At 49.6% G+C, this 13,471-nt stretch overlaps 1 protein-coding gene across 2 annotated transcripts; it reads left to right on the forward strand.

Moving 5' to 3' along the window:
* The first annotated feature begins 4,805 nt into the window (after positions 1-4,805).
* TGIF1 (TGFB induced factor homeobox 1) lies at positions 4,806-12,942 on the forward strand. Of its 2 annotated transcripts, none has more exons than XM_084888139.1 (3): positions 4,806-5,182; positions 10,880-11,103; positions 11,880-12,942. In XM_084888139.1, the coding sequence occupies exons 1-3, from the start codon at positions 5,167-5,169 to the stop codon at positions 12,453-12,455; spliced, it is 816 nt and encodes a 271-aa protein (XP_084744265.1). In that variant the 5' UTR covers positions 4,806-5,166; the 3' UTR covers positions 12,456-12,942. The 2 variants fall into 2 exon arrangements, with proteins under 2 accessions (XP_084744265.1, XP_084744264.1); XM_084888138.1 differs by lacking the exon at positions 4,806-5,182 and adding an exon at positions 6,191-6,508.
* The last annotated feature ends 529 nt before the right edge of the window (positions 12,943-13,471 follow it).

A 13,471-nucleotide genomic window follows, 5' to 3' on the forward strand; every position in this document is an offset into this window, starting at 1 on the left:
ATAAAACTTGCACATATTTCTTGTTAATTTTATTTCTGGATATTTCGTCATTTTGTTGCTATTATAAATGTGTCCTCTATAGTTTTGGGAAGATAATGGACACATGTGAATGGATTAACTACATTCATGGAAGTAGGAGAAAGGAAATAAGTTAACATCTGGTATGGTATCTGAAAGTCTATTTAGTGGGAATCACAGGAAAATAAACAAGTTAATAGTCAAATAGCAAAATACTGTAATTTAAAGTGTGGTGTTACGGAAGAAGTAAAGAATGGGTTGAGTTAGATCTGTGGTTCTCAAGCAGAGATGATCCTCGCCCCTCCCACACCAACGCCACCCCAGCCCATTTCCATCCCTCTGGAGGACATCTGGCAATGCCTGGGCTGTTTTTTTTTTTTTGTTTGTTTGTCACAACTTGGGGGATGGGTGTTACTGACAACTACTGGTTAGGGCCAAGCATGCTGCTAAACATTCTACAATACACAACAAAGATTATCCAGCTCCAATTGTGTGTGTTTTTAAAAATATATTTATTTCAGAGAGGAATGGAGAGGGAGAGAGATAGAAACATCAATAATGAGAGAGAATCACTGACTGGCTGCCTCCCGTATGGCTCCAAGTGGGGATTGAATCTGCAACCCAGGATCTTTCAATCCACAGGCCGACGCTCTATCCACTGAGCCAAACCTGCAAGGGCCAGCTCCAATTGTTTTAGGGCTGTGGTTGAGACCCTGACGTGGACAGTAGCATTGAGGATACATAAATTTAGGTCAGGATATCACAAACTCCTGGGACCATCCCAGGCCCAGTCAACTTGAAAACAGCAAATAATAAAAAATCCCTTACATTTGTGTGTAGTATACATATGCACATTTGGAGAGTGAAGAGGAATTAAGGTCTTTCACATTTAACTTTGTATACTTGTTTCTTGCTTGAATTTTTTTTTTTTTTAGCATTTTTTTTAAATTAAAAAATGAGAAAAGAACACAAAGCAAAAAATGCAGGTAGGTTGGAAGAGAGCCTTTTGTAAAATTACTGGTAGACTTCAAAGAAGAGATTTTGAAGCAATTGCCACATATGATTAGCAGGCCCTGATACCATCATCTGTGCTTAGAATCTGTTTATATACTGCCTTCCACATCTACTGGATCTTCTATATCTTTCTGATATAAAGCCAGGCAATTATGCCCAGTACTTGGTTTTGTACCTTTTAGCTTTGTTAAGTTATATTGACTTCAGGGAAAAATAATAACATACTTCACTGTACTATTAAGTAAGGCCACCTAAGTGTTTCATAAACTGTAAAGCACACTACAGATTTATGATGAGGCCGAAAGAGGGTAAAGGTTATACTCAAATTATCTCTTTACTCTGTCCCCTTGAATCCAAGCCTCTAGGCAAAGGAAAAGGAGGACTGGGCTACAGGGGAAAAGGGTGGGAGGAGAGAAGTGCATGTTAGGAGAAAAATGATTACACACCAAAGTATCTTACGAGTTACATTATTCATGTAATTAAGAGATGGAGATAATCCTGATGGGGTCAATAAAATCATAAGAGGGTATGAAAAGACTATGGTCAGCTTTCTTTAAGTAGTCCCAGCCCCCACGCCTGAGATGTGAAGAGATGACTATAAAATCCTTGTGCGAGCCTAGCAGTCTACATGTACGTTTTTAAAAAAAGTATCTGTCCCCCAGAGATTAGAAGCAAAAGGGATTGATACAAGACTGAGTGGGTTGGATCTTCATTCCTCCACCTAGGACAGGGCCTGATGGAATTCTTGCTTAATCAATGGTTGTTGAGTAGACTAATGAAATACATCCTCCAATTACTTCCTGGGCCTGACATCACAATAACTGATGTATTGATACATTTTTTTTTCTGGCTTTTGTGCCTTTGAAGGGTTCGCAGCTGTGAAAAATAACTTTAACAGCTCTGTTTCTTTTCTTGGCCTTGAGACAGCTTGAGAAGATAAGACACCCATTGGAACGAGGAATGCCAGGAGGAAAAAAATAATAGTGAAAAACGTTTATTAGCAGACTTCTTGAGCACCAGTTTTCCAATTTAATTAACATTCATATGAACTCAGCAAATAGTATGTAGCACGTGTAAAAAATTAATAATATACTTTTATTAATTAAAAAAATTTTAGCACTGGAAAAAAATCTTGTCATTGGATCAGTTTTACAGAGAGGCCCTAGGTGGGCATTAGAATTGACAGAGTCAGGACTAAAACTTGCTTTTCCACCTTGGGAGAAGCAAATACCTTTAACAAAAAAATATCCTAAGCAACTGCTGATTTTTCCTGCCTGTTTAGAATGAACCAACGTTTCAAAGCCCCAAACAAGTTTGGGAAGGAGCCTTTGGGGGTGGGGACCTCCACCAGGGGAGTCCTCCACCCACAGGTGTCCGGGCTCCTCTTCGGACCATCTCACTAGCTTTAATAATTGCTTTGATATTATGCATTCCAGCAAACGGTGAGCATTGGCCGGATCTAGCCGGACCTCCAGCAAGAGCGTTTCAAGTTCCACTTTTTCCTCTTCGCAATTTGAAAGAAGTGATGTGCGCCCCTCCCCCCCTACCCCTAAAGTTTGTTTTCTAGCTATCAACTCGCTTCCTCTCTCGGTTTCCATCTCAGTTGCCAGAGAATCGCAGTCATTAGCCGAGTTCATTTAGACGAGAAGGTGCCTTTTGTGTACAGAATGAGAGCCATCGCGTGGCCAAGGATAACCACGCGGAAGGAGGAAACGTGTTTCTTTCTTTCTTTCTTTTTTTTTTTCTGTCGCGAGCGGCTGCCAGCGGCCAGGAGGCGTGTTCGGTGGAGTGGCCGAGGCCACTTTCGAAGTTAGCAAACAAAGCGTCTCCCCAGTAACCGCCGGGCTCCAGACGCGGCTCCTGCCACTCAGGCCGCGGCGTGGCGGCGTGGGCCGGCCCCGGCTCCTCCTCCCGGCGTCTCTCCTCCCTCCTCCCCGTTCCCAGCGGATGTGAGCCGCCAATCCCAGTCCCAAACAAGCCTTCAAACGCTGGGACGGAGCGGCCCTCTAACTGGCGGCCCCCGCCCGTCCCTGCCCCACATCTGTCCCGCTCCCGGCGCGGCAGATGATTCATCTGCAGCCAGGCCCGGGGAGGGAACCGCGCTCCAGCGAGCTGCAGGGGGCCTTCTCGGAGCGGGTTTGCCCCGGGACCAAGTTTGTCCGCTTTGTCGATCAGTCGGCAAAACACCGAAGGGGGAAAAAAAAAATCGTAAGGTCGCTGCCTACTGAGAGTGACGCTTTTTTCCTTGTTTACTCATTTTAGGTCCTGTCATTGGAAAAACCACCCAAGCTTTGTAAACTCTGGCCTCAATTCACTCTGCTGGCGGGGGTGTCTTTTTTTTTTTTTTTTTTGGAGGGTGAGTGTGGGTGGGAGGCTGGCTTTAACTGAATCCGAAAACAGAGGCTCCAAAGTCTAGTTAGTCATCGTTTGGCTGCCTCGGTCCTCGGGTTTAACCTTATTTCCACGGCGCTGCTCCGGCCGGGCTCCCCATTGAGGTTACCAAACAAAAAGAGCACAGAGCCGAAACCGGAGGCCGGCTCGGGCGCTGACGTCTCTGCCGGGGTTATTTACGTTGGGGATTTTTTTTTCTTTTAAGTGACGGCGAAAGTCTCACTGTGGCCATGTGACAGTTCGTTTACTTCAAAGCAACAGGACACACACACACACACACACACACACACACACACACGGGAAAACTCGACTCAGAGGAGGGGGCGGGGAGGGGGAGGGGTCTGCGTTTCTTGGAATCAGCCAAACAGGATCTGGCCTTTGGAAAGGGTAATTTCACCAAGGAACTCCTGTTGTGAGTCTTCTTCCACCAAAACAACCCTACAAGGAGCATGCCTTTTTTTGTCTCCATGACTAGTTTGAAACTTCCGATGAGAGAGGGGTTTACGTCTTAAAAGTAGACTTTCCCAAAACAGATGAGCAGCCCCGGTGTGGTCACCTCCTTTCCCTAAAGGCGGCAGCGGCCCGGGTCCGAGAGTGGCGGAGTCCGGCCGGGAGGCGGCGGCGGGAGGGGACTTTTAAAGAGCATGTGAGCATGACAAGTGTGCGCCGCAACGTGTTCGATTTCGAAACTGCCTTGCAATCCAGCCCGGAACTCGCAGCTTGAGCCCTAGCCCGGGGGAACAGTCATTCTCCCGGGGTGTCTGCGTCTCATCTCCCCCCCCCCGGCCCCGCACGGCCGCGGTCGGAGGAAGAGCCCCCGGAGGAGAAAGGCGCGCCGCGCCGCGCCCCGAGCCCAGGGCAGCCGCGCGCTCGGGAAGAAGTTGGTTCTTGTCCCGAATACTTTCCCCGCGGCCCCGCCCCTGGAGCCCGAGCGGCTGTCTCCTCCCGCGGCTGGAGCCCGGGGCAGCTGTCAAAAACCGTGTGTGTGTGTGTGTGTGTGTGTGTGTGAGTGTGTGTGTGCGCGCGCTCGCTTTCCCTCCCGGGGCTAGAGGAGAGGAAGGAGGGGGCGGCCCGAGTTCCATCTGTTGCCGTTTCCTAACCAAACACACCTCCGTGGGCCCCGGGAAGAAAGGCCCAAAGGGGAGAAACCCGGGGCGCTAGGCTGGGGGGCGTCCGCGGCCCAACGAGGGGTGCGGGAGGCGTGCGCGCCGCGGGGAGGGGGGGGGAGGCTCGGGTTTCGGGGCTCCGCCGCCCCCACCGGGGGCCGGTAACGGCGGCCCCGGGGGCGCCGGGAGAGGCGGAGCGGCCGGGCCCGCGTGCAGCCCTCCCCGGCTGCGAGGTGCGGGGGAGGGGCGGGGAGGCGGGCGGGGGACGGGGCGGGCGGCTGGGGGCGGAGGCAGCACCTCCTGTACCTTCCCCTCCCCGCCGCTCACTCTGACAGCGCCGAGGTGCGCCGATCGCGAGCGGGGAACAAAGGAGCGGCGCGGGGAGGGCGAGGGAGAGCCCCCGGCCGGCTGCCAGGCGATCCCGGCGGCAGGAAGCCCAAGTGTCACTCGCATTCCGCCCAAGCGGCGGGCGCCCGGGACCTGAGCGCAGAGGCGGCAGCAGTCACTGCCCGGGCTCGTCCCGTACAAGTTCCCGGAGAGTCCGTCCTCGGGGCAGGAGGACAGCCGCTGGCCCCCTGCACCCCCGCTCCTGCCCTCACCCCCCGAGACCCCCACGCTGGAAGGGGGGAGCTCCAGGATGAAAAGCAAGAAAGGTAAGGTCTGCGGGCGGCCGCCCCGAGGGCGCGTGTCCCGGGGAGAAGCGTGCGCGCCGGGCTCGGGGCGAGAGGGACTTGGGGGACCTGCCAGCCCCGTGGGGACCGCGGCCGGCCGGCCTCTTTGTGGAGGCTGCGTCCCCTCCAGACACAACACGGGGGGCCCGCTGTGGGGAGACGGGCCTCCGTCTCCACGCCGCTGGCACGTTGTCAAGAAACACGCTCGCCGCCTTGTTTGTGCGCCTCCAACTTTCATTGTCTCCGCCGGCGCCCCACGCTTCCCCGGGCGGCCGCGTGGCCTCTCGCTGAGGGTCCTCCTGGGCGGGGGGCTGTGCGGGCCCTTACTCCGGGGGTGCCCCCGCCCCCGCCCCGCCGTCCCCGGCGGCGGCCTGGAGGAGCGCCTTTGTCTGAAAGTTGGGCTTGGATTCCGGGGTTCCCACTCCCCCGCACCCCCTCCACCCCCCGAGCTGGGCCCGGACGCTCTCTTCTCTCTGGGGATGGGGGCGTTTTCACAACCAAAAAGGAGTGCTCCTCCGCCCGCCCCCCCAGCTCGCCCTCGGGGGTCGGAAACTTCAGGAAAGCTGGCCTTATAGACATTCCTGGCCGCCGAACTTTTCCCACGAAGCGTGTGGGGCGAGATGGGAGAGTTGGGACCGAGGGCGAGCGGCTCGCCGCGCTCTGACAAGCCGGCCGGGCTGTGCGGGCGAGCCTGTCATTGTTTCCACGAGCCGTTCTGGAAGCCTCGCAGCTGAAACTGGCTGTCAGTTTGGCTTAAAAACAAAACACACTAGAGAAAGAGAGAAAGAAAGAAAGAAAGAAAGAAGAAGAAGAAAAAAAAAAAGCCTGCCGCCAAGAAAGGTCAAAGCATGGTGGCTCCCCCTCCTGAGGTGAACTTTTGCGCCCCTGACGGGAGGCGCCCCGCACGCCCCGCCGCGGGCTCCGGGTTGTGATTTGGGGGCCGCGGGGGCGGGGGGGGGGCGGCGGGGGCGGGGCGCGCAGGCGCAGACGCGCCCGGAGTTTCCGCGGCGCCGCATTCTTTCGGGCGGCCCCGCGGGGACAGTTAGAACAACTCGTTAGAACGCGGCCGCCCCCCGGCCCGGCCCACCCCGGGGTGCTGTGCTCTGGGCGGTGGCCTGGCGCCTTGGGGACTCGCCTCGCTGGACGCGTCCCAGTCGGGGCTTTCGTAGCGGCTGGGAGCAGGCTCCCCGCCGAGCCCCGTCCGGGACGGTGACAACTCGGCGCCGGGAAGTTCGGCCACGTAACGGCGCGGGGAGCACGCGGGGGGCCGCCCCTGGAAGGCCATGTCGGCTCCGGGAGGACTGACAGGTCTGCATCCTTCCCGGGGGGCTCTCTCGCGGGCGCTGGGACCCCCTGGGAGAAGTGGGAGTGAAGGGGGGTGTGGGGGGGAGGGTGGAAAAGTGGTACTTGTGAGCCCAATGGAAAGCCCGGCGTCCGCGGGGGTCGGGCTCCCCGCATGGCTCGGGGTCTGGTGAGGGAAGCGAGGATTAGATCCCGACCTGCCCCCCCCCCCCCCGCGACCCTGCGCCCCCCGCCTCACTCCCCAAAGCCTCCCCGCCCCCACCGGCCGGCCGTTGGGTACCTCACCCCGCCCTCTCCTGCCCAGGTGCAGCCGGGCGTCCCTCGCCGCGGTTCCCCGGCTCTTTAGGGTACCTTCCCGGCCCCTTCCCGGCAGATTTTGGGTTACCCCCCGCCCCCTCGCTCCCATTGTCCCTCGCTCGGTCCGCGGCCCTCGGGTGCCTCCGGGTCGCCCCCTTTCCCCGCCGCCGGCCGCAGGGTGGGGGTCCCGGGAGTCCTGCCGCCGAGCGCCGGCTCCCGGGAACCCCGAGCGGTGCGGGGGCCGGGAACTTGGCGCCGGCGCGGGGCCGCGCAGACGGCCCGGGCTCGGCACCTTTTTAGGGTTTCTTGGCAAATCCTTCGGGGTGGGCAGACCCCTCAGAATGTAGAGATTCTCTGCACCGTCTCCGGTTTCTTGTAACCTGAGACGCCCGGGTCCGGGCGGCGCTCGCGCTGCCGTTGGAGGGGCCGAGCCCCGTGCGGGCGGAGGACGCCGCTTCCGAACAAAAGCCGAGAGCGGGCCGCTCCCCGGGCCCCCCCCAGGCCCCGCCGCCGCCCCCCAGCCCCCCCCCCCAGGCCCCGCCGCCGCCCCCCGGGCCCCCCCCCAGGCCCCGCCGCCGCCCCCCGGGCCCCCCCCCCAGGCCCCGCCGCCCCGCGCCGGCTGCCTCGGGGGGGGGGGGGGGGGCGGGTTCCGAGCCGCTCAGCGAAGGCTCTGGAAGACCCCCCCTTCCCCCCCAGGACTACTGTTGGTCTCATAAAAGTCTGAACATCTTTTCAAGTTTTCTGGGAAACAGTCACCTCAAACCCTACACAGAGCCCGGGCTTTGTGATAATAGTGTCCCGTCTTAGAAAGCAGAGGATGCCCGAAGTTCTCCCCAAAGGGCTCCACGCCAAGCAGAAAGAAGGTTCCTTGAGAAAAAGCTCCCAAGTCTCCTAGCTCATGATTTCTAATATTTAATAAAGGATTTTCGCTTTAACCTTGGCCTGTGGCTGCGGCCAGCCCAGTACCCCTCGGGCTGAGTTCGGTTCCTGTCCCTTCTGAGCTGTTCTGATCTGGGCGTTTTGCTTTTTCCCAATTGTGGGCCCAAACTTTTCCTCCCATCATTCGAATCTGTTTCTAGGTTCTCTTCTAGATACACAAGCACTCTTCTCTGCTCCCTTTCGCACGCCCGGCTCCTACTCAGAAATGAAAAGATTGCTTCATGGACCTGTGGGAGCCATAGGCCATCGTCTGACTCTCTAAACAACATTTCCTTGTATGTGGATGGAGTAAAAGAGGCCTGTGATCCCACACCCCTCCCCCCCAACCACATACTTTTAAAAAGTGTAAGCAGAGAGCAGGACGTTTGGAAACAAGTCGTAACCGGGAAACTTTTCAAAGGCTCTGTTACAATAGGAAATGAGTAACGTGGAAAAGTCTTTTTGTTTTTCCAAGCTGAGCCACAATCCGGAGGGAGAGTTTTAATGAAAATAGTCCTGACAGCAGCAAACGTGGTTTGCTGCAGTGAAATATCAGCTGGTGTAGCCAAGAAACTGAAGTCTTAACTTCCTGTTACTTCAGCTTTTGTGCACATATTGGAAATATTTGTTAAGAGGGCCAGAGGCCTGGCATTTATTTGTTTAAATGAACTGAGAACAGAGTAAAGTCGCCCTGCAGTTTGGTGTTGCTTAAGTGAAACCTGCTTTTGTGTGTCATTAACCTATTCTAAAAGTTCAGGCTTCTTGTCAAACTTAAGCAGATCGAAGTGCAGGCTTCAGGGTCTTTTTGTTGTTTTAAATTATTATCGACTTACAATTGAGAATTCAGTTTAATGAGCAAATTTTCACAGTTTAAAAAAAATATATAAAAGGGATGGGGGATAACAGCTTTGAAAAGAATGTCTGGCTTTTCAGACATTGAGAAGTTTAAACAAAGTTGCTTTAGTTACTCAGTATTTAAAAATTAGAGTTAAAAAGCTAGATTTCTTTGCAAATATAAAATGTACTTAAATACTTAAGTTTTTTTTTTTTATTTTTATGAAGAACTCTTCACCCAAGTTTTAATATGGGTTTAACATTTTTCTCATCTTTTCAACAGTGAAAGCAGTTTCAGTTTTAAATGTACCTCTTTTTTTTTATTTTTTTTTTTAAGTAGTTTAATGGGCCTTGGTGGTGGGGTAGCTCAGTTGGTTAGACTGTCACCCCCATACTCCACAAGTTTTGGGGGTTCCATCCCTGGCCAGGCCACATACAAGAATCAATCAAGGAATGCATAAATAAGTGGAACAACAAATCAATGTTTCTCTCTTTCTACCCCTTCCTGTCTCTCTAAAATCAATGTTAAAAAAAAAAAAAAAAGGCAGTTTAATGAAAGCTTCTGGGAAGCAAAACATCAAATACATGGGGTTAATATTTAGGATTCTTTGTGATTGGTTTATTGATGGCTATTAAGGCTTGAGCTGAAGTGAATTTGCAAGATCATCCTGCTTTTTTTTTAAAATTAAATTTATTGGGGTGACATTGGTCAATATGATCATACAGGTTTCAGGTGTGGGTTTTTGTTATTCATCCTGCTCTTTTGTTAGAACTTGGTCTACTTGGTCCTGGGAAGGTCCTGCCTTTTCTGTGGACACTCCAACACCTTCTGCCCCCTGCAGTCCAAAACTAACCATGTGTCCCAAATAAAGTCACACTCAACTAACCTGGTATCTCATCAGCAAACCTTTGAATGGGTAGCTCTTTGAGTTTCATTGTGTTAAGAGGCTTTAAAAGGATGTTTTTGTTTTTTAAATCCTCGAAAGTACATTGAGTAGCTTATCACTGTGAGGAATATTCTGTTTTTATTTCCTCTCAAGGTAAACCACTCAATTAAGTTTGCATCAACAAAGTTAAGAATGCATAACTTTAAATTTTGTGTTAGTTTAATCAATTTTATTTATGTAGGAAGTACTGGTATGTTCGAGCATGCATTAGTTTATGGTTCATTTATATCCTTAAAATCTTAGATCAATATGTTCAAAGAGTTGTCCCTGTTCTTGTGTGTGTGTGTGTGTGTGTGTGTGTGTGTGTGCGCGCGCGCGCGCGCATGGGCGCATTGGGGGGCAGTGTTTAATATCATATAAAGTTCTAAATTCTGTTTAAATGTCTAAAAGGGCGAGGTCTAAATTTTTGTTGAACCCAGTCTCTGTGTGATTTGAATGTCCTTTAATGGTTTGTGAATTCTTAATTTCTGGTGGGATTAAAGTACTTACAGACAAGATATTTTCCTTTGGGATTGCATATTCAGGGTTGTTGTTGTTTTTGTCATGTAAATAAGACAACTCTGCTTATTGACACCCCGTGTTCTAGGTTCAGATTAATCTGGCAGTAGAAGTTTATATGAAATAATTTTTATTCACTTAAGGCATCTTTGACTAAAGCTAATAGAATTTTTTTGTGCAACAACACTGAAAACTTTATTGATTGTATTTTCTAAAAAGTGATCAGTGCTGGCCATTAGAAATGGTGTTGAATAAATGTAAGGAGCCATGAAAAAGAAATGACTATAGAATAGGCAGGAACTTTTGACACGCATTTTATCTTTAGAATACTAACTGGGTTAAGCGTGTAATTTTCTCTCCTTATATCAGTGAAAAAAAATGTCCAGATACTTATTTTTTATTTCAAACCTTCAGGGAAAGGAGGAAGAATAGCATTTAAAATGTACAATGGAACATTCATTAGATTCATCCTAGATAGCAGTGACTTCAAAGAGGTTGTTAGACACATTCCATCTGTTACAGCACCTTTCCTGGTGGCAAGCTGTTACTCCCTTGGGGTGGGGCTTTGTCTCCTCTGTTGGATTGCGTGAAGGACTTTTCTGAGTATCCTTCCAAAGGAATGTGAAAAGTTGAATCATAGGAAAGTGGGCATACATAAAAGGGCTTCTGACAACTGGTTGAGAATCTAGAATGTGCTTCTAGTCAAATTACTCTTGAGACTTTACATGTGCTCTGGTATTTCAGGACAGAAAACACTCACTGGTCCTTACCCTGCCTCTCAGTAGTTGAGAAAACATGTTTACGCTGAACGGTCAAAAGAGATGAGTTTTTCAGTAGGTGCTCTGCTGATGAAATCAGCTGACTGGCCTTTGTCCTTTCCTAGGTGTTGTAGCCTCCGGCAGTGAGACTGAGGATGATGACAGCATGGACATCCCCCTGGACCTTTCCTCTTCTGCCGGCTCAGGCAAGAGGAGGAGAAGGGGCAACCTGCCCAAGGAATCTGTGCAGATTCTCCGAGATTGGCTGTATGAGCACCGGTACAATGCCTATCCCTCAGAGCAAGAAAAAGCATTGCTGTCCCAGCAAACACATCTATCTACACTACAGGTAGGAAAAAAAGAACATGAGGTATATGCACTCAGGTTTCTTTCTTTTCCCCCCTAAAGTCATTTTATAGCATTCCTGTATGCCAAGTCATTAAGTGCCTCCTGACTCAAAAGCTTGGGGTGGGGGATATCTTTTAAACTTTCTAGTGTTGATGGCTAATAACTGGCTATTTAGAGAAACAAACACTTGACAGTCATCTGTCAAATAACATTTCCTTTAATGCCTAAAAGAGCCTCCCTTTGTGTAACAATCATAAAAAGGAGGTTAAATCTTACTCTATTACCCAGGAAACTGGTTTGATATTTAAACAAGGACAGACCTCAGTGAGGTAATTCATGTCTGTCTGTTGACACAGTGATTTGAACTGAGAAGAATCAGTAACTTGGGGGTGTGGCCCTTTTCATACAAGAAAGATTTTCCTGTAGTTGATTAACTTCAATGCTGGGGCAGTAGGTAATCGGTTAATATGGGGGAGAGTCAAAAGGTAAATCTCCTTCTCTAAAGTAATGTTTAGACATTTGAGAATTTATACCTTTCTTTTCCTCCTGAAAAGGTTTATGGATGATGAGACACAAAAGGGAATTTGTATTGGAGAGAAGCATGTTTATGATAGGAAGCAGTTTTCTTTCTTGTCTGGGCTCGGATACGTTGGAATAACTTCGTAATTTCTGATAAGTCTTTTCATGTCTTATTATATGCAAAGAGATAATTAAGCATCTATGGAAGGTTCTCAGAACATGTGTGCTGAGTGTTAAAGCATACCCAAATCATTTCAGGTCTGTAACTGGTTCATCAACGCCCGCCGAAGGCTCCTCCCTGACATGCTGAGAAAGGATGGCAAAGATCCAAATCAGTTCACAATTTCCCGCCGTGGGGCCAAGATATCTGAAGTGAGCTCTGTGGAGTCAGCAATGGGCATCAAAAACTTCATGCCAGCTCTAGAGGAGAGTCCATTTCATTCCTGTCCTGCTGGACCAAACCCAGCCCTAGGGAGGCCACTGTCCCCTAAGCCGTCATCTCCAGGATCAATCCTGGCTCGTCCATCAGTGATCTGTCATACCACTGTGACTGCATTGAAAGATGTGCCTTTCTCTCTGTGTCAGCCAGTTGGTGTGGGACAAAACACAGATATACAGCAGATAGCAGCCGGCAACTTTACAGACACCTCCCTCATGTACCCAGAGGACACGTGTAAAATTGGACCAAGCACAACTACACAAAGTGGTCTTTTCAACACTCCTCCCCCTACTCCTCCGGACCTCAACCAGGACTTTAGTGGATTTCAGCTTCTAGTGGATGTTGCACTCAAACGGGCTGCAGAAATGGAGCTTCAGGCAAAACTTACAGCTTAACTATTTTCAAGCAAAACAGTTCTAACAAATGTTTTGATTGCCGGGGTGATGGCAAGAGATAAATTGCGTTATTTTATATATTTTTTTATTAATATTTGCACATGGGATTGTTAAAATGAAGCTTCCTGTTACTGAGATGTCTTCAATGGAATACAGTCATTCCAACAACTATAAACTCAAAGCTACTGTAGAAACAAAGGTTTTTTTTTTTTTTTTTTTAATGTTTCTTGGTAGATTATTCATAATGTGATATGGTTCCCAAGATTATGTGATTTTTTTTCCCCTCCCTCCCTCCCCCCCTTTTTTTTGTTGGTGTTTTTTCAGACTGTGCAATACTTAGAGAACCTATAGCATCTTCTCATTCCCATGTGGAACAGGATGTCCACATACTGTCTAATAAATTTTCAAATTTTTTTCAAACAAGTATGAATCTAGTTGATTGATGCCTTTTTTTCATGACACAATAAAGTATTTTCTTTAAAATTTACTGTAACAGACTGTTTTGTTGAGGGAGGTGCTTCTTAAAAGTGAGTAGGAATATATCACGCCAATGAGAGGAAGTTGGGGGGTTGGGCTGAGTGAGTTGGGGGGTGTCACCAGCTCTTTGAAGAACCTTGGACAATAAGCCAGTATGTATAAACAGGATGTGTGATATTTACTCTCAATAGGAGGCATAAAGCTTTACTTAAACTGCAGGGCTAATTGAAATGAATCATTCCATCAGAGTTTAGCTAACCACTCAATCCCTTGGTAATGTGTCCTGCATATTTTAAGACATGGCCAGTATTGAAAAGAAAGGACTCAAAGCACCTGATAATGGCTTAAGTTTCCAGAAGTAAACAAACCAAGCAGTCTCTTAATGTTACTCCTTTTTCATGTGACCCTTTAAACTTCATTCTTTGGTACAGTTAGATGAGGAGCTTACATTCAAAAACAGCATTATTTGTACAGAAATCACCTTTTAAAACATTTTTTAAAGTGATTAAAACAGAGGTTCTATCTTTTGTGGGCCTGCT

This window comes from Pipistrellus hanaki, assembly GCF_964339955.1.
Source record: "Pipistrellus hanaki genome assembly, chromosome: 6".
In the NCBI taxonomy this organism is placed as follows: Eukaryota; Metazoa; Chordata; class Mammalia; order Chiroptera; family Vespertilionidae; genus Pipistrellus; species Pipistrellus hanaki.